General features: G+C 39.8%; 1 protein-coding gene across 1 annotated transcript in view; it reads left to right on the top strand.

The window, feature by feature from the left end:
• The window catches only part of LOC145992144 (putative fatty acyl-CoA reductase CG5065), a 72,517-nt gene that overhangs the window by 47,934 nt on the left and 2,953 nt on the right, over positions 1–21,630 (top strand). The window contains exons 3-7 of the mRNA XM_083128413.1: positions 9,298–9,546; positions 12,763–12,908; positions 17,309–17,418; positions 17,880–18,072; positions 20,557–20,799. Of these exons, the coding sequence (XP_082984539.1) occupies positions 9,298–9,546; positions 12,763–12,908; positions 17,309–17,418; positions 17,880–18,072; positions 20,557–20,799 (941 nt within the window). The remainder of the gene's footprint in view (positions 1–9,297; positions 9,547–12,762; positions 12,909–17,308; positions 17,419–17,879; positions 18,073–20,556; positions 20,800–21,630) is intronic.

Below are 21,630 nucleotides of genomic sequence, written 5' to 3'. Positions count from 1 at the left end.
TCCCGCACGCATAGAACTCGCCATGTTAAGTGGCACTACTTCCTTGCTGTTCACATGATTGATTATTTTTATAAAATAACCAATGTTATAAAATATCATTATGTACACAAATCTCTAAGCTCATTGAAAGTTGCAATGAATATTCCTACAAAATGTTCACACTTATCTTGCCTTGCCATGTCACTAAGTTATTTTACGAAGTGCACTATATTCGACGGAACAAAAATCGTTATTAGGATGCTTGTCAAAGTTTCCAACCGCAATAAATTTACGAACTTTCTTTGTCTTGTTTTGATCATCATCATCAATATATTTATTGGACTTACAGCATTGCATTTGGCTGTTAATGACCATTATATATTTTATTTACATAAGATACAATTTACATAAAATCTACAAACAAATTTCAAATACACTCCTATCTATATCAAACCTTAGAAATATCATGTCATGTCATTTTGTCTAAAAAAATGCAAGTAAAATATATTCAATTCGCATGCAAGAAAGAAGCCAAATTTACGGGAAATGATTACTGGTACAAAGAGTTAACCATAAAGGTGAAACAATAAGTACAAAAGAAAGAACATTGGGTTTTAAGTGAGACGTCATTTGCGGCAGCGTATCCCATACTACAAATTGGCCGTTATTTTACCTTACGTAATGAATCCTGTAACAACGCTGGATTTTCGTGTTGATTATTTTACTTCTATGAGTTTTCAATGCTTTCTGCATGCACGTGGTTTTGTTTACAGAAGGTCTCAAGTTGGTGATTTGAACTTTAGTATTAACGAAATAAGTAAATAAATAAATAAAATTAATGAATCATTAATATTTAATAATAATTTTAATTATGGGTTTCTATAATTGTAAAAGTTGTTTAAAATTAATAAAATAAATAAAAAATAAAATAATATCGCATCATCTTCAAGTGAAGAATGATCCATATATTGTCCATGTTCATTTATGTCGGCCAGCTTCCATATTTATATTATTAAAATATTAATAGATTACTAAGGCAATCCTTTCTTTTCATACCCTGTCGCAGTAAATGAACAAGTTAACTGAAAGACGCGAACTTCATAACGTGGTGATGTGTCGAAATTCAAATCTACCAACAACCTTCGAAACTTATTTCTAAAATTCGGAAAGTAACCTTTATGTTCGTCAGCTTTGAACATAAAGATATGAACTTTACAAATTTTGATGGGTGCTTTCAAAATTGTATACGGTAAGCTTTTGGAAAATTAGTCCGTAGAAAGAACGTGTTTTCATTTGTTACTTTCATTCACAGGAGTCAAAGAAAACAGAAGTTGTCACAAATGTTAAAATATAATGATTAATATGACTATAAAAAACACAATAACTTTTCATTACGCCTGTTATTAAAAGCTATGAATGTTATATGTATTACATTTGTGTTGTGATCCATTGTTGTACATACATGACAGTTGAGCGCAAAATGAATTTAACATAGAAAACTTAAAACTCCCATTCGATAATGAATATACAATGTTTACTTTAGTACGTTAAGATTAATAATTTTGTAGGTTCCATAAATCAATATGCTTCAAAACTTATCAATTTACAGAGTATTCACTACATTGTAGTCAGTGGCGTAACGCAGTTTTCTGTGCCCCCCCCCCCATTTCTCGAATGTAAAATATTGGAGACCCCGTTAGTGGAAAAAAAATATCGAGAATATTATGATGTATATACCACTGATGAGGCCAGAGGGGGGCGTATATACAACAGTAAGCTACCTCCCCCCCCCCGCAGTTGTGTAAGAAATTTACCTTCAACACTCTGCTTTTTCATTTTTGGTTATCGACTTATGTATCAGTGCAGTAGCTAAATGAGGATAGTCAGAATCTCAGAGGAAGAAACTGGAATTCTTTAACTTCAACGCAGTGGCACAGCCAGGATTCTTTCTTGGAGAAGGGGAACGTTTCACGTGGCCAAATATTTTGCTCGTAAGTTTGCGGGGGAGCTGGTAATAAGATGCAAGAACATTTTTTTTATATACTTGGTTAATTTTATTCGAGTTATAAACCACCCAAGTACAAGTGATTTTTTATTTATTTATTTGAGATTAAGTTAGGAAGCTATTATAAACATATAGTATGTTAAGTATTTTTGAACGTCTATATACGTTGTCGGCTTGAAGCTGTTACAATTGATATTATAACAGTATGATATATCGATTATATGGTTCGTTAGGTTATTCATTGGATAAAGTGCGCCACTATTTCAAGAACAGTTCTTAAAGTTCTTATTACTGAATACTGAGGTCGCGGTCTTGAACTTTTATTTCGAGAAGGGTTCGAAGCAACACCAAAGACTGTATTTGGTGTCCACACATATTTATAATAGCTAATAATAATACAATAGGTGAATTTCTAATAATTATTATTATTGTTATTACATGAACGGGTAAAAAATATGAAATAGAGCTTTAACAGCACTTATTCAGTATCTAGCTTATGTCAAGCTGAGATCAAATTTGTATAAAATCAGCTGTTCTGTGAAATAAATTAAATGTTCTGTTTATTGAATACCGAGAAAGATTGTCATGTCCAGCTGATGAGAAGAAAAGTGCCTGATCATTATTTTTATGCGTATTGTTGTTAGTAGTGGTACGCATACATTTTCGCAGGCACTGTCAACGAAATGTAAGTTATATGAATATAAAGCAACTTCGTATCCACAGCAGTAAACAAGTATTTCGCTTATTTTATTTTGGACATGGTATGTTTCTCGGGGGTTCCAGACATCCTGGACCCCCTCATAAATACGTTTCTCCTTCTTGATCCTAGCCTATTTCATTTCCACCCCTTCTTCACCTACAGGTCTCTAGCAGTCAGGTTTCCCACAAGTATTCTAAAAGTTAGGCGTCGTGAAGAATGGCCGGGGGGAGGGGGTGAAACCTATGCGGCGACCCTCCCCCCCTTTTCGTTGGAAATTGTGGACAAATGCTAAAGAAGCCTTGTATTTATAATAATCGTTAAAATAAATAATTTTAAGATAATTAAAAATCCAAAAGAATAAATGAGTGCAAATAATTTAGGTCTTTAAAAAGAGTAAAAAATGCATTAACCAGATCAGTAATTGATGTATTTATACTCCACAACTTAATTCAAAGTATAACCATTTACTTCATACAGTTTTCAAATTCCAAAAACTTTACAAATAAAATTTGCATCTTATTATCGAATATAGTCCTTGTTTGAGATGGATAAAATATTAATCAACATAAAAATGATTCTGTATTTTAAAACATCGTTGATTTGAAGACTGAAAAAAATATAGAAAAACAGTTGTACCACATATTCGATCATCTTAAGGGTCTTACCAGAATTGATGTTTTAAGTTCACTTTATGCACAGATAGGTTAATCGGGACTGGACCTACAGTTTAAAGTGGGATCCGAACCACTGTACAATGTGCCTCCACCGGATATAGAACGCAGGAACCCCTTAGTTAAGACGTTCCAACTACGCTATCTGGGAGGTGGCTTAATACCTACTAGAAGTACAATCATTGTAGACATTAATCTGTATGATTTCTTTTTCTGATTGTTTATCTCTTTTCTTTTATTGGTTGCTTTGGGTCGCTTTTCTAAATCTTAGTTTAATCGCGGCGATGATTGATGAACGGATGCTGTTCGTGATGGGACAAATACATCCGTGCATGACTACGGTTCGAACTTGGGATCTGTCGCTTTGTAGCACGCCAGTCTCAATATTTTGGATTAGTTACATATCAAGTTCATACATACCCTAAGACAAAGTCGAAGCCTCCCGATGGCGCAGCCGGCTGTTCGATATCGAATTTTCGATATGAAAGTTCGAGATCGATTAAATATCGATATCGAGTCGATATATCGAATATCAAAAATATCGACGGTGATATCGATAATATCGATATCGACGATACCGATATCGATGATCCGGACAATACCCATATCGACATGGTCGACAATACCGACACATCTATATCTTTCAATTTGAAGTTTCGTCCCTGCCCTCTTCTGGAGCTGTCCCTGGTCGTAGCGACAAAACTATGCATCAATCAAGAATGTTATTACAAATTATTTTGTGCTGTGCATATGCTGTATATCGATGCGAGACCGAGAACGAGACAATCATTTACAGCTTGAGACAGTGTCTTTGCAAAGCATTGTCTCGTATCGTATCGATACCATCCCTTGGGCACACAAGGGTAACTAGCAAATTCTATAAAGCAGGAACCTTGTTATTTTTATTGGTTGTTGCACGTATTTGCTTTCTATGTTAATCAGAGTCAATCTCTCATCATTCTCCTCGTAAGTTCTGCCCCCGCGGCGTGAGCGCATTACTTGCTATCTTCATATCATTCTTCTTGACTTAACTCTACGAGAGGAATGCTTGATTGATTTTGATTGATTGCCTTGCTTTATTTTGCTTCGCCTTTTGTGCCACTTTTGGCTAATTTTGCAAAGATGGGGATTGGGGATGAACGAGGATGTGATGAAATTCATGAATGGATTCGAACCCGGGACCCCTGGCGTCGTAGCGTGATAGGCTAACCATTATGCCCCCGGGGCCGGCTACGTAAGGAATGCAACACCATCATACGTCAACAATATCGATATCGAATATGGATATCGAATATCGATATCGACGTTTCGATATTTTAGAAATATTGATTCGATATTGAAATATCGCACAGCCACCGGTAGCGTTCTCGCCTTGCAATCAAGAGGTTCAGCGTTCGATACCCGGTGGAGGCACATAGTGGTTCGGATACCACTTTAAACTGTAGGTCCAGTACATAAAGTGGACTTAAAACACCAAATCGATCAACCAAGGCAATTATTATCTGGGGCAAAGTATTGAGATGGGAGGGACAGGAAGAGTTTGGAACTACATATAAAGTGCATTGAGCTTTCTACTCGCCTGATTGTCAAACGTGAGTCCTGGGTGCGATTCCCGCAGGCTGTAGCTCTGGAACTAATGCTTAATCAGCCTCTCATCATGGGTGCTTGGGTAAAGGCGGTAGGGGCGTGATTCTCATCACACCACCTTTACTCTGGGTAAGATATTATCATCTTCCGAATCTTACATGTAGCAAGTACCGTCATGGAACTATGCAATGGACAGATGACAACGTTACTTCAGGCATTCTAACAATAAAGCGTTTGTTGTTCAACCTGCAGTTCTTACTTGCTGTGGATTGAAGCAAGCAAATTGAATGGAGCTACAGAGTAATTGCTTTCATGCAGTGGCGGCGATTAGATTCCAAAACTGGGAAAAGGGGAGGGGGATGTTTTTTCTTGTTTGCATTGTTTCTAGACGTACTTGATGTTGCTGTCCCTTCCTTTATAATATTTACAAAGGCAATTCATTTATCTGAAGTATCTGCAGAAAAATGAAAACGATATTCAATTAATTATATTTGAAATCTTCGTAACTTCAAATCATATAATTATCCTAGATAATAGCTAATAAAGGTAAGGCTCTCCATGCAATTTGCACCGTGCAGTGAAGGTACATATAGAAAGGATGTGGGGTAGGGCTCCACATATTCTCGATCTCGGTCATTATTGTTTTGGAGGTGATGTTACCAGCACTACTCTCCGGACACCTTTGCGTGCCACCGCAGGTTTGCCCGCAGGTACCCATTAAAATTAGCCTAGATAATTATAAATATACCACCAGCTTGGTAGCTGTTCCACTCTGGATACAAAGAGGATTGCGGCCTCCCCGATGACGCAGTGGTAGCGTCATCGCCTTGTAATCAAGGGGTCCCGGGTTCGATTCCCGGTGGAGGCACATAGTAGTTCGGATCCCACTTTAAACTGTAGGTCCAGTACCGATTAGCCTTACTGTGCATAAAGTGGACTTAAAACATCAAATCAATCAAATGAATCAATCAACAAAGAGGATTGGCTTCAAGTCCTTGCCTATTCTGGCGGTATAACAATGCAAAATAATGAAAATACACATACAGATATACATATAGTACGTATATGTATGATTAACATCCCACGACACATCTTTTGGTTAATTTCATTGTTTTTTCTACATCTGAGGGTCAATCGCGACGATGAGGATGAATGGTGAATGATGACGTGTATTATACGACAAATACAATGTCACATCCATGTCTGACCATTGTTCGAAGCGCCGTGGAGACAGGCACGATCGTCAAACGCACGACGTCACTCTTACTACAATATATCTTATGTGAGAACCTACCATGATTCTCCCCGTTCCGTTTGAAAACTATCTTCGGATGGCCACGTCCTTTATTCGCATTTGCGTTTTCAAATAGTGCATTGCTCACAAACTGTTGTACACTCTCTATTACGAAAATATAGAATTTGGATTCGCCCACTGATCTCGCTCCCTCTCGATTCCAACGCTCATTCCATAGCCGTCTCTCAAGACAATAACCTAAGTTGAGTACTCCAAAGAGATATGCAGTTTCATTTTCTATCGTGGCGGAATGGTAGCACAGCACACTACGACTACAGGGCTCCCGGATTCCAATCCCGACCTGGTCATGAGTGTTCTTTTTAAGTGCCCATAGGCGCACCAAGGAATTTTCTATGGGAGGCGTTTCAACCAAATAAAAAAAACATGAGTCGACCAGAACATGCCTCTCGTAAAAAAAAAATGAAATGGTTCTTATTCTCAACCATAAACTTTTGTGTGGGATGAATTTAAGGTCTCACAAAAGGATGCAACGAATTGAAAAATGATGCTGTACCGTTCCAAACAGTGATTCCTGTTATTTGAAAATGATACAAGGATGAGAAATATTCCATTATAACATTGTGGGGAAAAGTACATTGTGGGGTTCTGACCCCCATAATCCTCCCCACTTCGGTGCGCCCATGTAAGCCCCGCGACAGGTTAAGTTTGCAGCAGATTTTATGTATTAATCCGCGCGAGAACGGTGCTCAGCATCTCCCGTGCCAGTCTTGCCTCAACCGCCGAGCTGTTCATATCACAGACAGTGATAAAATCGGCAGTATTGCAGCGGAATTATATTCTGCGCGCACGTTAGCGTCCATATGTGCGAAAAGTTGCTTCAATCTTAACCTCTCGCGGCGCTTAAGTGTCCCTTCATCAATATCATCACTATACCTCGGATTTTTAGGTTTTAGAAAGTTTGCTCGTAGGTTCCTAAAATAGGCTCTAAAAATCCTAAAATAGGTTCTATAAATCTGAAATTAGGCTCAAGAAATCCTGAAGTAGGTTCCAAAAAAATTGTATATGGTTCAAAATTCCTGAAAAAAATACGGATTAGGTAGAGTCGTTAAAAATAACATTACCAAAGAACCGTAAGAAATTTTAATAGGCATATAACAACCAAATATTAATTTTCTGACCAAATTTTCATTTGTATGCATTATTTTGAAAATTATTCACAAATAATTGTAATGTGAGCTGCAACCAAGAAGTGAAAATGAGAATCGCAATAGCAAAAGAAGCTTTCAATAGAAGAAAAATGTTTTTTGTGGACCCATGGACATAGGTCTAAGGAAGAGATTAGTGAAATGTTTTGTGTGGAGTGTAGCACTATATGGTGCAGAAACCTGGACGTTGAGAAGAAATGAAGAGAAACGACTCGAAGCTTTTGAAATGTGGACATGGCGAAAAATGGAGCGTGTAAAATGGACGGACAAGGTAAGAAACGAAGCCGTACTGAAAAGAGTTGGTGAAAAAAGATCTATACTGGAGACCATCAAGAAGAGGAAAAGAAACTGGTTAGGACATTGTCTAAGAAGGAACTGCCTGCTAAGAGATGCCTTGGAGGGAATGGTTGAAGGAGGAAAAGTCCGTGGAAGAAAGAGATATCAGCTTATGGATGATATTAAATTAACTGGGTCGTATGCTATACGAAGCGTAAGGCAGAGAATAGGGAAAGCTGGAGATTACAGTGAAAAACCTGCCAATTAGGCAGAAAACAATGAATGAATTATACTTGTTGATATGAAGAATGAATTACGTGTGTATAATTTGCTGCACACTTACCTGTATAACATTCCTTTCCATATTAGCCACAGTCAAACTCCGCCTTTTGTCTGTGAGGATTATATTATTATATGCTGAAAATGGTATTTCAACAGAAACATAGTGGTGCAAATTTCAATGCTGAATTGTTACTTCGCTCAACGAAGCACCGAACTGACGTAAAAGTGAGCAAAGCCACACGGATCAGAAATTTGAGCTTTGGGCTGTGCATGTAACAGTGGCGGCAGACATTTTACTTTCTTTAGAGCTTTGAAAAAACATCATGGATTTGGAGGCAGGAAAATCGACAGAAAGTATATTTGAAACACGTTAGTCATTGAATTTTTTCATCACCAAAGAGCGCAAATACCTCTGTGTTACAAAAATCCTGTAAAACCTTTAACCCTCAACTACAGTTGTGACGTCCCACGGACCGGAGTGTTTCTATTGCTTGTTTCCACGCCAGTAGTTTTGACCTTGAGGCTACCTCTCTCTCCTCAACTTCAGTGTGCTGTGAAAGCGTGAAGGGAAAGGCTGCATTATCTGCTTCTGTGGTGTTCTATTTATATACTGCCGTCACGACTGTGTTTGAGTTTTAAAATCACCAATGATTTATTACGATCAATAGACAAGAGAAGTGCAGATTTTTTATTTGTGGCATATACTGAATAGAGGCACCCGTGGTTTTGAAGAATTAATGTTAAACAATAACTAAAGACTAAATTCACGTTGATCAGCTGTGTGTAAATACTCGGTTAAGAGATATTTTGGATTGGTGTATTTGTTTTGCTTAAACTCACAATATAAACAATTTTTTTTTAGGGAAGTTAATTGTGTTCAGTGAATAACAAAGCATAAGACATGATTAAATTCACATCATTTAAAATATGTCTTGATATATTTAAATTCCTTTTTTTCATAGAGGTCCTGTGGACCGCACGACTGTGTTAGTGCCCAAAATGTTCACGACTGTGGTTAAGGGTTAAAAATGTACGTATAAAGACCTAAAAATAAAGGTTTGATTTAGATCCTTAAACCTAAAATAAGTTCTAACGAGCAAAATCAGATATTTTAGGCAATATACAACTTCATCAGTTAATGAAACGCTGACGTAACTTGTAATTTCTTATTTATCTGCAAAGGAAAAAATAAGTTAAAAAACCAAAATCCAAGGTCTGATCATCACTCAACCTCATCGTCAAAAGTGCCTTAGTGTCGGTTAGCCAAAAGTTGCCTAAAAGCGACATAAAATAATATAATTCAATCAATCAATCATTTTCTCTCTTTCCGGCGCTAGCTTTTCGAAAAACTGAAGCAGAATAGCCCTGACTTTGCCAGGAAGATCGTCCCTGTGCAGGGTGACTGTTGCAACCCGGGACTGGGACTCGAAGAAGACTCCAGAAACCTGATCGTGGACAACGTCAGCGTCGTCTTTCACTCGGCGGCCACCGTTTCGTTTAACGAAAAAATCAGAACGGCCTTCCAGTGCAACGTTCAAGGAACGAAGGAGCTCCTCAACATTTGCCTGGAGATGAGGAAACTCGAGGTACGTACAACCTCTTTGGTATTGTATAGTTCGACCATAGGACATTAGACACACTTAATTCGGTACTACTTTACTATAGGGGTGACAATTATAAATCATTTATTTCGCACTTTTTGACATTGCTAACGTACTATTCTGCATTGCGGAACATTTCTTTAGGTGAAATAATGAATTTCTAACTAAAATAATGTCTATTTCTTACATTTACGAGTACTTACTATTACTCGTTATTTCCATTCTGTAACACACCTTATGGCGATAGCGTACTGATTCATCGCGCGTTGTGCGAGTGTTTTGTCGATTTATGCAGTGTTGGAAACTTGTTCACCGGAAAATACCTACTTTCGTGCCCGGATTTGAAATTATGCTAATACATCGCAAACCATTGACGTTAGTCTCACAAACCATTCACGTTAGCCCCACAAACCATTCACGTTAGTCCCAGAAACCATTGACGTTAGCCCCAAAAAAATATTCACGTTAGCCCCAAAAACCATTTTTTGTAAGGTTAGGTTAGGTTAGGCAAGCATAGTTAAAAAAAAATACTAGACACGTCATGTTATAGTGAAAACACGACGAGTTTGAAACATTGACTACGGGGTTTACGTCATCTAACACACGAAACATTGTGCTCTCGTGCAGAAAGCAAATGGCGACAGCAGAAACAGCGTGTCGGACAGAGATTTTCGCAGAAAACAACATGCATTCCCATTAAAATGGATCAAAACTACATTCACGAACTTCCACAATGCTACAAAAAATGATTTGCGTAAGTACTTTCTCCTGTTATAAGTAAGAAATCCGTCACCCCTATAGTAAAGTGTTACCCTTAATTCAATCATTGGTTAACTTTCCGATACAAGGAATGTAGAGCACGGACCTTTGGGTGTTGTACCTACAAAAAAATAACGTTGGGCGCTTCCATTTGGAGTCTCGCACCTTATATATTGCCATATAAACCCATTCCGTGTTATATTATTCCCCCTAATTGGCATTTAAAACTCCCCTCTGCACTTCATGAATCTTGCACCTATTCTGCTCTTAAAACATGGTTGCAGTGAGTGAATTAAAGTAAAAATGTACGATTATATGTGACCTTCCTTAAATCGAGTGAAATTTTTGCCTTGTTGGAGGGAAATTCTACGAAAAGGGGTTACCAACACTTATCCCCCTCCCCAGCTTTTTCTTTCACTAACCTATATTTGCAGTGGTTGGCGCGTGCGTGTGACCGTTGTGGAGAAAATAATGGGTAAAGTAAAAAGCCAGAAACTAGAAGATAATTATCGCTTAACAGTACAAAGAAGAAGGTATACTATCGGATAGCTGTGTAGTTAGATGTGTTGCTTGCATCATCTACACATGAATGTACTTAAGGTTTTCTTGATTTATTTTTTTTGCACCTAAACATGCACCTATTTTGGTTTTTTGGCATCATTTCTTGCACCTAAACAGTCAAAATTTTGAACCTAAAGATGCGGGCTACTACATTTTCATTTAATTTAAATGCAACTCTGTTAGCAAGGATATACGATGATACTAATTAGCCTAACCTTCTGCTACAATCACTGGCGGAACGGCTCCCCCTCGCTGCCAGTGGCTACAATGAGCATACCTTTTGGGCTATATTAATTTATACAGAACATTCCCTGACTTTCGCTACGAGACTCGGCGGCGAGCGGACTGGCGTCAACGCTTGTCTTACCCTACGAACGGGGTCCGCGACAGTCGGTAGAGTCGGCTAATAAACTTACAGTTATCATATTGTGTCCTAACCTTGACTACAGAAGGTGTTGAAAATGATGTCCCTCTGCTGCAACACATTCCTGGCATCTCCGAAGAAAATTAGCATGTACACGTGCAAGTTCGTCTACTGTAATTCTCCCGATTTCTCGTACAATACTCTCTTTTAACTCACGGATGGTGTGCGGATTGTCATTGTATACTTTATTTTTTAGATTTCCCCATAAATAAAAATCACAGGCTGTCAAATCGGGTGATCTAGAGGGTTTTTGAAACACTCGTTTCTTGTGACAGGCGGCGGATAGATTTCTGAGGAGACTGTTCTAACCTTTGTCCTATCTCATCGAGTTTTTCCTCAGTAAGTACACGTGGGTTTTTCTTTCCACTTTTATTCAGAACTGACCCTTTTACTCTAAAGTTTTTTACGAGGTTTAATATAGTGGTCCTATGTGGAACGGGAACACCAGGAAAATTCGTTGCGAAACGTCGTCGCACTTCTCCACAATCCCTCTTTCCGAAGAAACACTCGACAAGATAAATCCTTTGTTGTAATGTAAACTTTTGTGGTGCCATATTAAGCCAGAATCTTCAACACACGGACACGACACAACACAACTTCCGAGGGAGGATTATACTGGCGTCAGTCTGCAACGTCAACAGAAAGGGAAAGAGAACGAAAAAACAGACTGTAGCGTGCGACTGTCGCGGACCCCGTTCACCGGGAAAGATAAGCGCTGACGCCGGGCCGCTTTCCGCCGAGTCTCGTAGCGAATGTCAGGGAATGCTCTGTACAATTAGGCCATAACTCCATTGAAGTTATTGAGAACTGCCTTTTGTTATCAAAACCAATGTAGAAGTTTGACTTTGCATGACCTGAGTTTCGAAGTAAAGAGTAACTCTCATGCGAAAGTCTCAACAATGTTCTTATTTCTCTTTATCACAACAATTGGTGGCAGTCTATAAAGGCTCAAATCGTTAAACGCAAGAATTTGTGTATCTCTTGTATTACAGTTTTAAACGCGCCGAGTACGAAAAAAAAAAAAGAATTGTTGCTTCTTCTGTCCATTTCTTCGGTTTTTGTTTGAGTATTGTTAACCAAGTTTTTCATTGCAATTATCAGTATTATTATGAAGTTATTAAAAAGTATACTAATTGATAACTCACAAAAGCAATATTAACAAGAAAAAAATACAATAACATGTTACACGTTTCATAAATTTTTATTTTAAAAATGCCTTCTCTATTGTAACGTTCATCTTTTATGAAAATTTTACGTATAATGTCATCATATTCAATACAGCACTACATTGGTATGTGCTTTTCTCCATGCTCTATATTCATACGCCCAAGATTCTTGCACAGGTGCCATTGGATTAATCAATAGGATCTCTCGAAAGTCACGTGCCCTTGTTTACATAGACTTCGTTCTTACAGAGGACGGAGAATGGAATACCGCATGTTCTGTTTCTTTCCCAGGCGTATGTCCACGTGTCCACTGCCTTCTCTCACTGCCAGAAGGGTGAGATTGAGGAGAAGGTGTACCCAATGGAGACAAGCCTGCTGGAGGCTGAGAAGATGCTGGCAACCATGACAGACGACGAGATAGAAAAGGCGCTTCCACGGTGAGAAACTTATGTCTTCGAAATTTTACTTTCTTAAAGTGACTGACCAACAGATAGAGTTTGCTACTTTGCTATAATAATAACAACAACAACAACAATAACAAAAACAATAACAACAACTCAATTACAGATCGCAGCAGGCACGTAGCCAGAGGGGGACTCGGCGAGCAGAAGTTCTCTCCCGAAATCCTACAAATATCTAATTTAACCTTTTGAATCCCAAGCGTCTCGAACGAGATACCCAACTGTAACCCTCACGGTCCCAAGTGTCTCGATCGAGACGCTGTGTCAAGGTCGTAGTTTTTACGTAATAACTTTTCTATTTTTGGCTAGAATTTCGATTATTTTTTTTATATTGTTCCTAACACATGTATTTAACAGAAATGTTTCTTGCACCTTTTTTTTTCTTCATGAAAATGGAGGTGAAAAGGCGGGAAAAGGGACTTCTCTTTTCAAGGGAAAATATAAATTTCAAACATTTCAACAATTTGTAAAAATAATTTTTGGGGGTTTTCTCCCTTCCCCCTCCATATATACGCCAAATTTGCATAAATTTTGCATTTTGATTTTTTTTGGGGGGGAAACGCCATTTTTTTAAGAAAAGTATTTTTGAGGGGATTTCCCCCCTTTCCCCCTCCATATGTACGCCGAATGTGCATAAATTATATATCGTCTGAATCTGTGATTCATTCTGCGTACAACGGTATATAGTTCATATCTCCAGGGCAAATAGTCTCTGAGCTAAAGTCATTTCAAGATACCACTGCATTTTGAAGCTTGAATCAGTGGCGTGCCGACCATTCCTTTTTGGGATGTACAACTCAAGTTACATTGGTCATATGATAATAATGCAAATATTTTTGTGTTCCTTACATGCCAGCGATAATTTCTATGTGCATTTTGAACTTTTCATATCCTTTTTTCGGGGGGGGGGGCGGGAGGGGGCGAAACCCCATTTTTTAAAAAAGTATTTTCAGGGGATTTCCCCCTTTCCCCCTCCATATATACGCTGAATGTGCATAAATTATATATCGTCTGAATCTGTGATTCATTCTGCGTACAACGGTACATAGTTCATATCTCCAGGGCAAATAGTCTGTGAGCTAATGTCATTTCAAGGTACCGCTGCATTTTGAAGCTTGAATCAGTGGCGTGCCGACCATTCCTTTTGGGATGTACAACTCAAGTTACATTGGTCATATGATGATAATGCAAATATTTTTGTGTTCCTTACATGCCAGCGATAATTTCTATGTGCATTTTGAACTTTTCATATCCTTTTTTCGGGGGGGGGGGGCGGGAGGGGGCGAAACCCCATTTTTTAAAAAAGTATTTTCAGGGGATTTCCCCCTTTCCCCCTCCATATATACGCTGAATGTGCATAAATTATATATCGTCTGAATCTGTGATTCATTCTGCGTACAACGGTACATAGTTCATATCTCCAGGGCAAATAGTCTGTGAGCTAATGTCATTTCAAGGTACCGCTGCATTTTGAAGCTTGAATCAGTGGCGTGCCGACCATTCCTTTTGGGATGTACAACTCAAGTTACATTGGTCATATGATGATAATGCAAATATTTTTGTGTTCCTTACATGCCAGCGATAATTTCTATGTGCATTTTGAACTTTTCATATCCTTTTTTTCAGGGGGGCGGGAGGGGTGAAACCCCATTTTTTCTAAAAAAAAAATATTTTCAGGGGATTTGCCCCCTTTCCCCCTCCATATATACGCCGAATTTGCATAAATTTCATATAGTCTGAATGTCTGGTTCATTCCGCGTACAACGGTATATGACTCATCTCTCTACGGCAATTAGTCTCCGATCTACACTCATTTAATTGAAACTCTGCATTTTGCTCAAAATCGGCTCGGGACCGAGAGGCTTACTTGTGAAAATGGCCTTGGGACTCAAAAGGTTAAATACCCTATAGTGGTAATTAATTGCATTTCCTTAGCATGGTTAAACATCTTGTATAATAAGTTGTTGTGTACTGAGAAATTCATCCACCCCACTCCCCGCACTTTTAGGTCTTCAAATGGCGGCTGCTGATAAGGGATGCCCCCCCCCCCCAGAAATAAAATTCTGGCCACGGACCTGGTTAGCAGATAGCGTTATTCATTTTGAAAAGTAAATCAGTTACAGCATGGGTTACTTTAAAATCTAAGTTATTTTTGAAGTTACTCTCTGTCTTTAAGGTCTCTAGATTAACAGCAGTTATGGTCAGGGGTGGCTCAAGATAAAATTTTCATCCGGGCAAGGTGGATTTTTTGAACCCATGCCCTATTTCCCAGCAAACTTTCTAAACTGGATCTCCTACGTTTCACTTCCACATGACCATGTTACGGCTTTAATTACGAAAACTAATAGCTTTATTTTTTAAAAATATTTGTACTTTATGTGTTACTGCTAAAGAACACATTTATTGGAAGTATGTGCTCATTCACTACTTACATAATGACATCAAAATAACAGTAATCTCTTAGCTTACATTGCTACATGATTTTACAATATACTTATTATATTATGCAGCAGTAACTTCAATTCACGTACGCATATATCCAGCTCTTTTAAAGGCCATGCTTATGTAATCGTAAGGTTCTGGCACTACTCAACGGGGGGGCTCTCGAGAGCGGCGCACCTGGTTATGGTATTAGGATCCTGGCCACTTGCCCCTTCCCCAATTCTATTTCGGCAGAAACAAGAGACAGAGATGAAGTATGCACACGTGAGGAGAAAGAGAGATAAGAAGAGAAAATAGGAAGACAAGTAGAAGAACACAGATCAAAGAGAAAGGGAAGATGGATAGTATAAGGGAGAAAGCGAACGTGAGTCAAAACTAGTGAGTATACATTCGTTTATATCTGCCCAACCTAATGTAGCAATATGTACCACTTACCCACCAGTTCATGGTGAAGTCCATGTTCACTATTTTCATGATATACGAGGGCTATTCAGAAATGAATTTTCGATTAGCTCGTAAAACGCAGTACATAACCGCATGGCGCATGCGCGGCAATCAGCAGTAATGTGTAATTGAACTCCACCCACAACCGCAGTTCATTTGTTTTAATGTTGCGCGAATAGGAACATGGACGCTCGTATTACTGCTCCCGCCAGTTGTGAGGTGTGTGGTGTGATTCGACTCCTTCCAGGAGAAGGAATCAATGGGAAAAAAAACGACACAGAGAGAGAGAGAGAGAGAGAGAGAGAGAGAGAGAGAGAGAGAAAGATATAGAGAATACTTGTCTCTTTCTCATCTTCTTCTCTCTCTCTCTTTCGGGTGAAAGGGGAAGGACATGGAAGAGGTGGGGTGGGAAGGGGTGACTAAGTCAATCGAGAGAGACAGAGGGGGATATATATATATATATATATATATATATATATATATATAGAGAGAGAGAGAGAGAGAGAGAGAGAGAGAGAGAGAGAGAGAGACAGAGCCAGAGACAGAGTTACCTTTGAGAAAAAGAGAGAAAGATAGAGTGTTCTCTTTGCTCTCTCTCTCTCTCTTTCTCTCAAAGGTAACTCTGTCTCTCTCTCTCTCTCTCTCTCTCTCTCTCGCCATCCCCTTACCACCCCCACCCCTAGGGTTAAAGAGGAGAGAGAGAGAGGGGGACAGGGGCTGCCAGGACGTCTCTCTCTCTCTCTCTCTCTCTCTCTCTCTCTCTCTCTCTCACCCCCCGAGGTCGGAGTGGGATAGAAAATGAGAAATAAAATAAAGAGGCCCCCCTCTTGCCCCCCTTCCGGACACCCTGTCTTTCTTTCTTTCTTTTTCTCTCTCCTTCTCTCCCTTCTATCTCTCTCTTTCTCCAGGGGTGTGAAGGAGGTAAGGGGAAGCTGCGGTTGGATGTGCTGGGATGATAGATGAAGGCGATCTCTCTCTTTCTCTCTCTCTCTCTCAAATGAACCCGGCAGAGAAGGGGGTTCGAGGAGAGAGAGAGAGAGAGAGAGGAAGAGGAAGAAATGAGAGAGGGAGAGAAAAGAGAGAAATAAAGTGAAAGGGAGGGAGAGAGAGAGAAAAAATATCTTCCTCTCTCCCTCTCTCTCTCTCTCTCTTTCTCTCTCTCTCTCTCTCTCTCTCTCTCTCTCTCTCGGGATGGGGACCGAATCATCTGAAGTTCATCCTCGATTGTGTCGTGTTTATCGCAATGGCGTTATGAGTGGTAGTGCTGTGAGAGACTGGTGTAGGAAATTTAAGGCTGGTTGTGCAGATGTGTTTAATGAGGTAGAACTTCAATTGTGACCGATGAACTCGTCCGACAAATTGTGCGAGCAAAATCATTTCTGAATAGCCCTCGTAACAAACTAATACTACGAACAATGATCATATTGTTTAAGGTGACAATATAGTGCAATAAAACATAGTTTTCTTATTAACCCTGCTTTCCTTTTCAGTTTGCTAGAGGGTAGGCCGAACACGTACACTTGGACCAAAGCAATGGCTGAAAATCTTCTAAAGTCGTATTCCGATAGACTTCCTGTGGCCATCTTCAGACCTTCGATTGGTAAGTGATCGACGAATAATAGAGGAGTAATACGCCTCTCGGATGACGTAGTGCTACCGCTGTTGCCTGATCAAAGGATATTGATTATAGTGTGATATTCTGGGAATATCTCACTATAATCCGACTATCAGATCCCACTATAAGCCCCCTTCGTGGACGAGTGTTTTCACAGCTCCCTGCAACGTCAGGAGTCCCGGGCCCGAATCCTGGTCTGAGCATGGGTGCTCCTTCATCAATGTTACAAATATCACCATGCCAACGCCGGAATTCGAACCCGGGACCCATGTCATCGTAGCGATGTGCTAACCACTCCTCCATGAAGGTAGGCTAAAGATAAAGTATGTCCTGTTCAATGGATGGCTTCTAGTCGTTCTTCATTAGAGGAAACGCTGAAGAATGATTTCTAATGTTGAAGAATCGAACACTCGACGTCTCTGATTCTGGATATGATGTTGTTTCAGTTACAGGAACGTGCAATGAACCGTTCCCAGGTTGGGTGAACAATCTAAACGGACCAACGGGAGTCATGACAGCTGCTTACACGGGATTGGCCAGAGCTCTGCATGTGGACGGCGCCAAACGTAGTGACCTGGTGCCGGTGGATCTCTGCATCAACTGCATCATATCTATTGCATGGCAACTGTCCATGGAAAGGTACGTTCTCCATATAATAGTTTTAGGGAGCTTGCAGACTACATCGACATATAGGCTATATTACTTGAAAACAAGACTTCGGAAATAATTGCAACCTTTCATTGGCACATCAAGCTGAACGTGTAGCTCGGACTGGGCCGTTTCCAAACTAGTCTCACTCATCGCACAGGACTCTAGCAACCGTCTTGTTCTGACGTCAGTGTGAAATGCTTTTATTGTTAGGCTTAATGCTTGAGGTTAGGCGTGTTTGGTTTAGTAGCGAAGAACACTAAACCTAACCTAACAACGAAGGCATTCCAAGCTGACGTCCGGACATGATGGTTGCTAGAGTCTTGTGCGATGAGTGAAGCCCTTTCCCCAAAACCCTGCCTCGGTCTTTTTAGTCACGCATGCGCGGCGAACAGTCTTATAGACTGAAGGGCCTGTGTCGCTTGTCACATGTCGCTTTGGCCTGAAATTTCCCTTAGAGAGCTTTCAGACCGAAGCGATACGGGCCAATCCATTCTGTAGAAAAGCATTCACTGCGCATGCGCACACTTTTTGTTATCGCAGGGGCGGGATTCCATGCAAGCAATTTGCATCACCCATACGTCCATGGCTCTTACATGAACAAAAAGCCGGCTCCCGTGGCGGAGTGGTTAGCACATCACGCTATGACGCCAGGGGTCCCGGGTTCGAATCCTGGCCTGAGCATGGATGTTTGTGAGAGTCCATTCATCAATTTCATCATATCATCACTCATTCCCTTCTTCGCAAATTACCCAAAAAGTGGCACAATAAGCGAAATAAAATAAAGGAAATAAATCAATTAATTATGAATAAAAATTCAACGAATGGTATATACATGTACGTCCGGTAGGAGAGCAAGAAGTGCCATGCCTCCCTCTGAAAGATCAACGTCATCTAAAATCAGTGGCGGCGATTTGGTTCCAAAACCGAGGGGGCAAAGAAGTATATTTCCCTTTGTACAAAAGATTTAGCATAGTGTGGGGGTAAAAGTGGGGGGCAACTGCCCTCCTCGCCCCCCTAATCGTCGCCAATGTCTAAAACTAATTATTACACAAATAAAATTTCCTTTCAGTCACAATATTGCAAGCATTTATTTATTTATTTATGCTGATATTATCCTGCTGAAAAATCGCTGACTTCAAACTGAATGAATGTTTCTGAAGGGATAATATGCCTCGTTCCCCCCCCCCCCCTTTTGGAAAAATACCTAGCTTCATCCTCACTGGAAAAAGTCCTGCGGACGTCCATGTGCGTCGCCGAGGGATTCTTGATCAACAGAAACGAGGTATGGGAACATTTTGAAATTTGATCAAGTATATTTAGTGTTCTCATGTTTTTGATACCTTATGTGCTTATGCCGACCTCCGTGGCGTAGTGGTTAGCGAAACGCGCTAGGACGCTCTGGTTCCCTGGTTCGAATTCCATCCTGTGCATGGGCGTTCTTGGTGAGTGTCTCTTTGTCAATTTCATCACTCATCCTCATCGACGCGATTAGTCAAAAGTGACAGAAAGCTTAAGTAAAATAACGAAATCAATCATCGTGTACACGTATTAACCCTAGCAATGCCAAGCTATTTTCTGTTACACAGATTACCAAAGGCGGGGGGGGGGGGGAGGCTCAGAGGCCCATGAATGAAAGTTCAATTGAACTGGACTGATGTGTGTTTTCTGCCATTTGTACACATAAGTTAACTAATTAGACACTACTTTCATGTTTTGTTATGGATTATACATGAAAGATAAATTACATAATGATTTTTAAGTAATTATAGTCAATAACTGCAACATTTATTACTTTTATTCAATTACAATGTTGATACTTGGAACAATGCCTAAACTGTGCAAAATTCGAGCAAAGTTGGCTTTTTCTTTCTAGTGCCCATACGTTAATTATTTCAAATTGTTACTATGGTTTAGCAATTGAATATTTCCTCTCATGTATTGAAATACCTTTAAAACATCATTGCGAAATCTTTCCTTAGAATTACCAAGGCCCATAAACAATAGAAACGAAATAAAGTAACTTTTTAATGAACATTTTTGAGAAAAATCACGTGATGTCATTCTAAATATTGCAAAGAACAATTACCATTTTTTAAATGAATTTTTACATTGATGGATATACATGTAATACGCAAAAAATGAATCAGTGGGCCTGAGAGGCCCCTCCTCCCCTTGGTATTGCTAGGGTTTAACTGTTTGCTTTATTGAGCCACCTTTATTACATTTTGCAGTATTTTTTCATGTGTGTACAGTCAGCGGCAATAGAAATGTGACACTCAGATCCTGAAACACACGCTTCTATGCTAGGCGTTATGTGTGTTGCCTAACTCTAAGTCGGTGGTGGAATTTACAATTGTAGAGTTATGCAACACACATAACGCCTAGCAGGGAAGCGTGTATTTCAGGATCTGGGTGTCCCATTTCTATTGCCGGTTCCTGTACATATTTGCAGTACTAATCTTTTCTTTTCAGGACGAAAGAAATGAAAATCTATAATTTTACTTCCGGCACACTGAACCCAGTCACATGGTCGCAGGTACACAAAATTTCCTACAACTACGTTCTGAGGAATCCATTCGTGAACACTTTCTGGGTCCCCAGCGAACGTCTCCTGATACCTAACGACTTCCTCTACAACTTGGTGTTCATCTGTTTGCAGTTGTTTCCAGCGTATCTCCTCGACCTGTTCGGAGGATTGTTTGGGAAAAAGCGAAGGTATATTACTCCCTTGTTATTCTTACTGATCTGTCTCTTGCTTCAACAATTTGTATCCTACCTCTATATTGAGAGGCCAGCGAGATTGAGAACAAGAATAACTCAATTGAAACTTACACTCACCTAAAAATCTTCTGCTATCACTTTTAGCGTGCAGGGTGTCCCATATGTCTGCACCCATACAGAGTTGGTTCAAAGTGTTCGCCACTGCAGCGCATACACAGTGAAGACGAACTCTCCCCTTCTGCAATACTTTGTAGACCATTGTTGTAGACCATTGTTGCAGAACAACGGATCCCGGATTCGATACTCGGTAGAGGCACATTTCACAGTAGTTTGGATCCCACTTTATACTGTAGGTCCAATCCAAATTAGCCTATCTGTGCATAAAGTAGACTTTAAACAACAATCCTAAGAAACACAGTTACAGAAATTTGCTGACACTCCTGCTGCACGGTGCGTTCTCTAAGACAGAGGATGTTCCGAATTTTTTCATTGTGTACCCCAGCTTTCAGGTGGCCCCACCTATCCAAATTGAGCAGAGTGAGATCTGTGTTCCTTGGAGACCACTTCATTCATCCTCGGCGTACAGTTCAACTGTTTGTTAATGCAATGTCGCACTGTAAGCATGTAATGCGGAGGGGCGTCGTCCTGTTGAAAACTCCTATGGGTCCAGATTTACGGGGCACCCTATATATCTCCTCTAGAAATAAGGAGCAAGGAATTCGCTCCATTCCTATCTCGTTAGAAAAAAATGGAAGATTGTTACCTACTTATCGTTTCTTTCCTGGTCAAGACAACGTTTAACGTATGCAACATCGTCTATGGGCC

The sequence above is a fragment of the Lepisma saccharinum genome, chromosome 9, assembly GCF_977018435.1.
Source record: "Lepisma saccharinum chromosome 9, izLepSacc3.1, whole genome shotgun sequence".
NCBI classification, from domain to species: Eukaryota; Metazoa; Arthropoda; class Insecta; order Zygentoma; family Lepismatidae; genus Lepisma; species Lepisma saccharinum.
The sequence above is the reverse complement of the archived record's forward strand: the minus strand, read 5'-3'. Positions and strand labels throughout refer to the sequence as shown.